This window comes from Mytilus trossulus, chromosome 8 (genome assembly GCF_036588685.1).
Source record: "Mytilus trossulus isolate FHL-02 chromosome 8, PNRI_Mtr1.1.1.hap1, whole genome shotgun sequence".
Taxonomy (NCBI): Eukaryota; Metazoa; Mollusca; class Bivalvia; order Mytilida; family Mytilidae; genus Mytilus; species Mytilus trossulus.
Window position 1 is genome coordinate 17,823,037 of NC_086380.1, and position 10,823 is coordinate 17,833,859.

The 10,823-nt window shown below is 31.7% G+C and overlaps 1 protein-coding gene across 1 annotated transcript; it reads left to right on the plus strand.

The window, feature by feature from the left end:
- Positions 1-526: 526 nt before the first annotated feature.
- Positions 527-7,266, plus strand: LOC134727411 (cytochrome P450 4B1-like). Its single transcript, XM_063591793.1, has 9 exons — positions 527-593; positions 1,036-1,159; positions 1,803-1,935; positions 2,433-2,556; positions 4,889-5,130; positions 5,162-5,223; positions 5,809-5,891; positions 6,123-6,188; positions 7,006-7,266. Exons 1-9 carry the CDS (start codon positions 580-582, stop codon positions 7,106-7,108), a joined length of 951 nt encoding a protein of 316 aa, XP_063447863.1. The 5' UTR covers positions 527-579; the 3' UTR covers positions 7,109-7,266.
- The last annotated feature ends 3,557 nt before the right edge of the window (positions 7,267-10,823 follow it).

Here is a 10,823-nt window from a genome sequence, read left to right on the forward strand (position 1 = left end):
TAAATCTGTGTCATTTGGTATCTTTTGTAAAGTTGTCTCAATGGCAATCATACCTTATTTTCTTTTTTTATGAACTGTAAATTCAGAAATTATTGTGTGCATATATTATTGCAATTTTGTCAGTTAAGAAGTAAATGCAATTTGATTTTTTACGATTTTGAGAAAAATCCTGGTTAATTTATATAAAATATTTGAAAATATCAAGATCAATTCAAACAAATCTACAAGCTGGTAATGTTAAGCTTTTTGGGCTTTCAATTAAACATGTTGTTTTAATTTAGTTCATAACAAATGTACATTAGACCGTTCGTTTTCCAGTATGAATGGTTTTACATTAGTAATTTTGGGGCCCTTTATAGCTTGTTCTGTGTGATCCAAGGCTCCATGTTGAAGGCCGTACATTGACGTATAATGGTTTACTTTTTTTAAAATTGTTATTTGGATGGAGAGTTGTCTCATTGGCACTCATACCACATCTTCCTATATCTATATAGTACTTCATTTTATTACGTTTCGTAATTTATTTTAAGAGAAAGTCATCCGTATGTAAAAGCTGTGAAGAGACTGGTAGAACTTGTGATGGCTAGAAATCTGTAAGTTTAAAGTGACTGTTCACATATATGTATGATTTGATGGTTCATAGTGTCATCTATATCATTAGGAAATAGTGGTACTTCAATAGAAAAAAGAGAACTGGCTCCTCATTGGCAGCATTCACACCTTACAATGAATTGTTTTCATGTGTGTGATATCTTAGATACTATTGATTTAAATATAATGTGGTGTAGTGGGTAGCAAAATAGATGCTGCTAGGTTGTTTTAGAGGAGGTACGCTTATATATTGAAAATCTTTATTAAAAACTCAGCATAATTAAACCAATCATGAGCATCATCTTTAACAGGAAGTTTCCAAAAAAAATCTATAGTTCTATTAATCAATGTTTGTGGTTTGCCATAGCCAAATACACAGTATATAATGCACACTATATGTCTCAGTTTATATCTAATTCTTACTAAACCTGCCTATTTTTTTAGGAATTTATTGTTTTATCCTGAATGGTTGTATAGACTGTCACCAAGTGGTAAAGAATTTTTCAATCTATGTGATTATGTTCATAAGTTTGCTGAAGATATTATTGAAAAGAGAAAGCAAGAATTGGTATGAATATAGAAATTATGAAAATAAGAAATAACAGTCATTAAGATTTCATTGTTTTAAGTGCAATATTTCCATTAAATGCTTTTATTTCTTGCTGAATGTTATAATCAGTAATGTGGGGCAGTCTTTGAAATTTAAAATTAAACCACACCTACTGAAGTATTACATGCATAAGGCAGTGATGTGGTTGGCTTACAACTCTCCAAAACTCCCAAAGCACGAGTTAAAAGTATAGAAGGAAAGAAAGACTGAGCTTGGCATGATGTCCTAAATACAAATACTCTTAATATCGGACAAGTTCTATAGGTGGCAATCAACTTTTTTTAAAGAGTTATGCCCCTTGGAAACATTAAATTTATGGAAAATGGCCTTGTTATGATCTCACTGGTACAATTCTTGCCAGATTTTTAGAAAACTTATACTATACCTAGGAAATATAAAATATGTTCAATGTGTGGGACATTGAAACTCTGTTCTATTATTATCCTTAACATAATTAGGAGATCAAAAATACTTCAACACCTGATGTGTGATTAATATTAAATTTGAGGGTAGAACAGACATATTGATATGATGATAATGGCAATATATTTTGAAAGATTTGTTAAAGTAGTTTTAATTATTTGAAGTTTTTGTTTGACAGATGAGCAAAGTCAGCATTAACAAGAAAAGACAAATGGATTTTCTGGACATTTTATTAACAGCTAAGGATGAAAATGGCCAAGGGTTGACAGACAAGGAAATCAGAAGTGAAGTCGACACATTTATGTTTGCTGGTATGATTTAATGAATTGAAAGATCAATTGGGGCTTCAAATTTATGTCTAAGACAATTCAAATCTTCTTTAAAAAAAATCTTTTGCATGTGAGACAAACCAAAAATTTTATTTTCTTATTTCTAATTTCAGACATAAGAAAATTTCTTCAAATACTTTTTTTTCTGGGATTAATATTCAACTGCATAGTGTATTGCTCAAAAGCAAAAAAAAAATTAAAGTTCATTAGACCAACTTTATTCTGTGTCAGAAACCTATACTGTGTCAACTATTTAATCACAATCCAAATTCAGAGCTGTATCTAGCTAGAATCTTGTGAACATATTTGCCCCAACTGTTCAGGGTTTGACCTCTGCGGTTGAATAAAGCTGTGCCCTGCGGAGCATCTGGTTTACATTAAATTTTTGAATGTATACTGGTTTATTATCTCCCCTTTTTAAACCTTCCTTGCATTTTCTGTTTAAGCAATCATAGTTTAATATTATTATGTAATTGTAGGTCATGAAACTACAGCCAGTGTTTTGAGTTGGAGTATATATGCACTTGGTAAATATAAACACATACAGGACAAGGTTTATACAGAGGTCAAAAAGGTCATTGGCGACAAACAGCATATAGATGGGCAAGTAGAGTATATACAGGTACAGGTAATAACCAGTGTCTAAAATTTTTAATGAAATATAAGGGTCTTAAAACTTATTTTACATAATTTTAGGCTCATTATTGTGATTAATTTTAAGGCCTTTCAAAGAGGTAGCTGTCTTTTGACTTGTATGTTAACTGTAAAAATAAATAAACAGAGTGGTTATCTTGTTGGTACCAGTAGTTGCAGGTTTATTTTGTGTTTTAGCTGTATGGTCTAGTGAGGAAAAAGAGGAAGTTCTTAAAACATGAATCTGGTTTAACCCCACAATCTGTTGTGTCTGAACCATGTCACACAGTTAAATTTTCTTAGGTTTAATGCCACATATAGTCCTGTTAAAAAGTTACTTTTATATTTTATTACATCTTCTATATATCTTTTTAGTTTTAAGTGGTTAATTTTGTTCTGATTGTTAACAATTTAAAAAATTGTAAAACTATAATTGGCATTTAATAGATCTATCAGATGAAACAGGGGATAAAGTCGATCAATTTACCACCCTAACATATTTTAATCCCTTGTTGTCCTTTAACTCTTAAAAAAATCTTCTCCTCTAAAACTGTTTGACTAAGTATTGATGATGCATGATAAAATAAAGCATTCTTGCAATCATACAAGACTTAAATTTATCTATTTGAATTATTTCAGTATATGTATTCATTAAGAATTAAAAGGGAAATAAAATTATTGAATCAATGTTAAAAAGGGATGGAATCACTAATTTCAGATTATCGCCCCTTGAAAACTTATTCTTAACAGCATATTGTACATTTTATTATATTTGACTGAATATATCATATGTAAATTCAATCTTATTAAGGTGGTACCTAACACCTTGACCAGAATTAATAAGGCTAAATTAATTTTCATAAAACTTTGACAAAATATTCACTTTGACCCTTTGACAAAAAATTAAAAGAAATTAAACCACACTAATAAAAAAAAAAAAGTCATTGGATAAACAGCAGTTTGAATAAAACTTATTTTGATCATTGAGAAGCTTTAATATTTCCTTAAAAATAGAATCTGATTAAAATGTTCTGTTGATTTTACAGAGTTATCTCCCTGTAGTGTCATGTACCCCCTTAATGACTCAATAATCTCACATTTCTAGGCTTTTTAGCTCACCTCACTATCACTTGGCGTCCGTCTTCTGTCGTCCGTTCTCTGTAAACTTTTACAAAAATCTTCTCCTCTGAAACTATTTGGCCAAATTTAACCAAACTTGGCCACAATCATCATTGGTGTATTTAGTTTATAAAATGTCTGGCATGACCTGGTCAACCAACCAAGATGGCCACCATGGCTAAAAATAGAACATAGGGGTAAAATGTAGATTTTGGCTTATTACTCTGAAACAAAAGCATTTAGAGCAAATCTGACATTGGGTTTAATTGACTAATAGGTCAAAATCTATCTGCTCTGAAATTTACAGACAAATCAGACAACCTTTTGTTGGGTTGCTGCCCCCAAATTAGTAGGAAATTTTGCAGTTTTTGGTTATTATCTTGAATGTTATTACAGATAGAGATAAAGTGTAAACAGGAATAATGTTACCAAACATGAACCAAACATGGCCACAATCACCATTGGGGTATCTAGTTTTAAAAATGTGTCCGATGACCTGGCCAACCAACCAAGATTGTTGCCATGGCTAAATATAGCACATAGGGGTAAAAATGTAGATTTTGGCTTATAACTCTGAAACCAAGGCATTAAGAGCAAATATGACAAGGAGTAAAATTGTTTATCAGATCAAGGTCTATCTGCCCTGAAATTTCCAGATGAATCGGACAACCTGTTGTTGGGTTGCTGCCCCAAAATAAGTAATTTTAAGGAAATTTTGCAGATTTTGGTTATTATCTTGAATATTATTATAGATAGAGATAAACTGTAAAAAGCAATAATGTTCAGCAAAATAAGATCTGCAAATAAGTCAACTTGACCAAAATTTTCAGTTTACCCCTTAAGGAGTTATTGCCCTTTATAGTCAATTTTTAACAATTTTCATATTTTTTTGTAAATTTTTCAAAAATATTTTTCACTGTAATAACTGGGCCAATTTCATTATAAAAAGATATATTTGTAGCAACAAGAATGTTCAGTAAAGTAAGATCTACAAACACATCACCATCACCAAAACACAATTTTGTCATGAATTAATCTGTGTCCATTGTTTGATTATGCACATAGACCAAAGTGAGTGACACAGGCTCTTGAGAGCCTCTAGTTTAAACTGTTATATTAACATTAGTGCTATCAATAAAACTGCAAAAGCAAGTGTGTTTACAAATGAACATTATAATTTCAGTGATGATATATCAGAGATGAAGTACCTATCATGTTTCCTTAAGGAGGTGATGAGACAGTATACTCCTGTTCCTCTCATAGCCAGAACACTGGAGAAACCTACTGTAGTTAATGGAGTAGAACTTCCAGAGGGAATACTCACTATACTAGGAATACATAGTGGACATCACCACCCAGATGTGTGGGACGATCCATGGGTAGGTACAATACATACTCATAGCCAGAACACTGGAGAAACCTACTGTAGTTAAAGGGGTAGAACTTCCAGAGGGAATACTCACTATACTAGGAATACATAGTGGACATCATCACCCAGATGTGTGGGAAGATCCATGGGTAGGTACAATAAGCACTGATCAAGAAGGGCATTTCGAAAGACTCTTTTTACAAATTTTGTATCCGCATCAACTGATTTAAGGAGACACAGAAGAGATCAACACCAAGATTTTTGGAAAGATCAATAAGTAAGTACAATGAATTCAGACAATTCTTAGAGGGACAGATGTCATCATTCAGGTGTATTGTAAGATAAAATTGTAAATACAAGAAATATAGAAAATTTAAGAATGATGCAATGGCCAGCAACATTCAGATGCGTGGATGAACTTATAGTTATTATAAGAAAAACAGATAATTCTTAACAGACACAATGGCTATCTTCCTTCATATATATGGAATAAAAGGCTCACAGTTACAATTTATATTACTGTTTGGTCATTCTTAAGAGTGGAAAAAAAATAGAACAAAAAAGAATTTTGTGATCTGGTATATCATTTTAAAGTTTAAGGTTACAAACAAAAATTTCAATTAACGCTCAGTAAAAAATAAAGTTTTGAAATTCTGTTAATTGAAAACAAATACAATTTGAATTTTATATGTTTAATAAATATCAAAATTTATCTTTACTTTAAAAATTTGAAGGAATTTAAACCAGAAAGATTTGAAGGCAGTATACAACGTGACATGGATCCTTACAGTTTTACTCCTTTCTCTGCTGGACCAAGGTATAACCAATAGAATAAATAATTTTAACAGGGAAGATATTTACCATTTGTTATTTTTAACTTTGAAATTTTTTTTATTGGAAAAGGTTTAATGTTACATACACATTTTTGAAATGTCAAGAAATCATATGAAGAATAGTATTTAGGCCACATAGTAATAGTAATTAATTAAATTAATAGCACTATTTTGTAAATATTGATTCAACAAAGTTGTTCTATATATTTTGATAGAAACTGTATAGGCCAGTCATTTGCACAGAGTGAAGAGAAGGTTCTGATAGCCAGAATTATTAACAGGTATGTAAAACATATTTCAGAGTGAATGATAAAAGTGGGTCTCATTGGGGTCTAAGCGCGACGCAGAATTGCCGATTTTTTGTAAGCGTGACACGTGAAAGTCAAATTATTTTGCCGTGAAAAAGGGAAATGAGGTCTTGTGGGACCCGGGAAATGACAAAAAATGAGAATTGCTTACGTACATAGTGTAAGCGGGATATGGGAATCTGACAAAACAGTAAAAGGGATCTGGGATCTAAACCCCCCAATGAGACCCCCATAAAATATGTTGGGTATATATGTCAATGAGACTCTGATACCGATAGCAACCCATTGAGGCAAATTGCCAAAATGCATCTAGAGGGCATTGTCTTCAACAATGAGCTGTAACTGCAATGGAAACATGAATCGTTTAACAGAAACAATCCGAGAAATGCCATCAATACTAAATTTTCGAAATACCAAAACTTAATAAAATATGACATAAAACAACCACTGTTTAGGATCCTATTCAGAACAGGCTTCAATTCTTCATTATTAGTGCATATTATTATATGTATGTATAGATAATATGGAAAACACATTTTCATCTGGTGCATCTGGTGCAAGAAAATTGGTACCGTTAATTTTATTTCATGGTTTTCAATGTTTGGTGAAAACCACAAATAAATACTTAGCAAAATACAGATTTGTTTTAAATTTGATAGAAGCATAGGGCTTATAGAATTCCTGAAAAATAAGGATGGCATAGTTTATCAAATTAAATGACTGCAGACATGATAAAGTAAGAAATAAACTTGATAAATCCAAGAAATCATTTTTTTATTATTTCTTTCAGATTTGAAATTTCATTGGATCCTAATCATAAAGTAGAACCTTTCATTGAATTTGTGATGAGAGCTAAAAATGGAATGATGGTCAGTTTTAAAGACAGGAGTTGACACATGTATATGTTTAGCATAGATATTTTAAAACAGAAATGCACTTTTTGATTTATGACTGATTCAGAAGAAATTCCCTACAAGCTGAAGTGATGATTTTAACATTTGTTGTCTCAGGGTATTTGTGATACTTTTTATACAATTATTCATATGAAATAAACTTGATTATAATATTACATATTTTTGGTATTCTAATTTGCATTATTCTAAATCGTCATAAAACCTAGTTTTTTTCTACCCCAGGTATAGACCCTTTTATCTAGATTTAGCAAACCCTAGAAGCAACAAGAGTGCAAAGGCTGAAATGTCTCACCTTCTGTACTGACCATTGATTTTATGTTGAAAGTTATAAATATAATCGCATAGACTTACAGGATCCACGAAAATGAGGTCAAGGTCAGAAAAACCAAGCAGGAAATACACAAACACCATAGAATCAATCAATACACCAAATATAGTTGACCTATTGCTTATAATTTTTTAGGAACAGACAATTAGACTGTTGGTTTTCCCATTTGAATGGTTTTACACTAGTAATTTTGGGGCCCTTTATAGCTTGTTGTTCGGTGTGACCAAGGCTCCTTGATGAAGGCCGTACATTGACCTATAATGGTTTACTTTTTTAAATTGTTATTTGGAGAGTTGTCTCATTGGCACTCACACCACATCTTCCTATATCTATTAACCAGAAAAACTAAGCAATGACAAATGAACCATTAGTATAAGGTCAAGGTCAGATGATCCATGCCAGATAGACACTGACACCTTACAACCATTCTATGCATTAGACATAGTTGACCTATTTCTTATAGTATCTAAGAAACAAATTTAACCATGAAAACTTAACATTGAATAATGAACCATGTAAAAGAGGTCAAGTTTAGATGATACCTGCCAGACCTACATATACACCTCACAATCATTCAATACACAAAATTTAGTAGACTTATTGCGTATAGTATCTGAGATATGGATTTGACCAAGAAAACTCAACCTTGTTCACTGATCCATGAAATTAGGATGAAGTCAGATAAAAGCTGTCTGACGCATATGAGGACCTTGCAAAGTACACACATGCCAACTATAGTTATCCTATTACTCATAAAAAGAAAGGAATTATCATAACAAAAATGTATCTCCTACTGATCATTATTGTATAATATTGAAATTCTGAGGTAAATAAGTGTTTAACTATCATTTATACTGTGGCGGCCAGCTTTTATCGTCAGATGAAGCTAAAGTGCTCAGAGAGAACCACTAGCCTTCAGCAGAAAACAAGGAATTCTTGTCAATAAAGAGTAGAGAGCACCTGTCATGTGTGGAGTTCGAACTCACCTCAGTGTTGATAGGCTAGTGATACATAGACAAACTACTAAAGTCACTCATCCACCAAGACCCCTCCTTTATTGTTTTAAAATAGTAACTGAGAAATGGACTAAACCATGATAACTAAACTTTGACAAAGGAACCAGGAAAATGTGGTTGAGATTTGAAGATAGGCATGTTCACCTTGCAATATTAATCCATACAGGAGTAAATGTATAAACCCAACACAATCTGCATGCGTCTGTCCCAAGAGAGGAGCTGATTTCAGTGGTAGGCGTTTGTTGAGGATAATGTAGTTTCATTATTTTGAGTAAGATGCAAATTTTCATGGATTTTTTAGGGTATAATTGAACCATGAAATTAAATGTTTAGCGAATGACAAATTTTCTATAGGCCATATATATTTCTATATGTATGCAGACTGGCAAACCCATGAAAGTAAATAAATATATAAAAACATTCAAGATGAAAATTGGTATTCATGAAAAATAAATGAATCCACAGTATCATATTTTTTTTTTCGTATATTGTTTTGTACAGGAATCAGGCCATTTGTTCTCTTTCTGAAATAGTTTTAAATTAGTCACTTTGGGGCTTCTAATGGCTTGCTATAAGGTATTGGTTTTGCTCAGTGACCTTAAGTTAACTTTGGTGGAAAGTTGTCTCATTGGCAATCATACCACATCTTCTTATTTTCTTATATTCAACATGAAAACATGACATTGACCAACAAACCGTTAAAATGAGGATGCCAGATGAACCAGATGAACTCTGCCCGATAGACTTGAACTTCGTAAAAATCATTTGGATTCCATATATCGATATATGTTGAAATACTGGTAGTGCTTATCATATAAAAGAAAGGGACTAAAACACAAAAAATAACACCTTAACATTAGCAAATGAACCATGGAAATGAGGTCAAGGTAAAATAAAACGTTCAAGGTTGACATGTACAAATTTCAATCATTCAACACACCAAATATACTTCCTTTTTCAAATTTAAAGCTCTGAAAAGTTTGATATTTAATGATTTTGAGGTGTAAAAACTTCAAAGGATGGCTGAAATGGAAGACATATACCGGTAAATGATATTATATAACAAATATGATTATTTTTTTAAAACTGAGACAAAATTTCGTCACCTACTGAAAAGGACAGAAAAACGAACAACAATTTTCGGCCAATTTCCTGAAGAAAAACATAATTTAAAGAAGAGATCTAAGTAATTCTTTGACTGAAAGCACCTAAATTTCAGTTCTTAACACCTTTGAAATGTCTGCTGTTCATCTAAAATGAAATTGATTTGATCAATGTTGTTTAAAACTGTGGTTATTTGGTTTTAAATAGATGTGTAAAAACGGCGAATATGTGTCCCCCATTGACAAAAAATTCAGGAAATTTCAAACACCCTTTAATCCAACTTTTCAGATGATTATATTCAAACAAACATGTTTAAATCAAGAATATTTTGCATTTGGAGTTTTCTTTATATAGAAATATCAGTATACTTCAAAAACATTTAGACCTGAACATAAAACTGTAGAAAACATGAAAAGATGTGGCAAAAATGAGCACCCCACTCTATGTAGGAAATTTTTGTGAAAGATTTATTTTCTCCTATTTTTTTTATTAAGATATCATCATGAAAATATCCTTTCACTTCAATTTTAATCATTTAGAAGAATCAGTATAAGTTTAGAAAATGGATATATAGTCTACCAGTGGCATACATATGAATTCTTGTTGAAAAGTGCAGGAATTTTTCATTTTTTGCACATTCATAGAAACAAGAATGCACACCCTGAAATGTCTCACCTTTTTTACTAATCATTGTCATTATGTTGATAGTCCTAAATATAAAGCTTTATAACAACTTTCACAAAAACTCAACATCAACCAAGAAAACTAAACATTGATCAATGAACCATGAAAATGAGCTCAAGGTCAGATGAACCATGCCACGCAGACATTTACAGCTCACAATTCATCCATACAACAAATATAGTTGAGTCACCTATTGCTTATAAATTAAGAAAAACAGACACAAATACTTAACACTGTGCAATGAACTGTGAAAACGAGGTCAAGGTTAAATAAAACCTGCACGACTGACATATAGACCATTATATATTTCCATACACCAAATATAGTTGACCTATAGTATTTAGTATTACAAAAAATAGACCAAATCTCAAATATTTAACTTTGAACACTGAACCATGAAAATGAGGTCAAGATCAGATGACACCTATAAGCTAGACATGTACACCTAACAATTATTCCATTCACCAAATATAGTAGACATATTGCAAGTAGTGTAAGAAAAAGAACAAAACACAAAAACTTAACTATAACCACTGAACCATGAAAATGAGGTCAAGGTCAG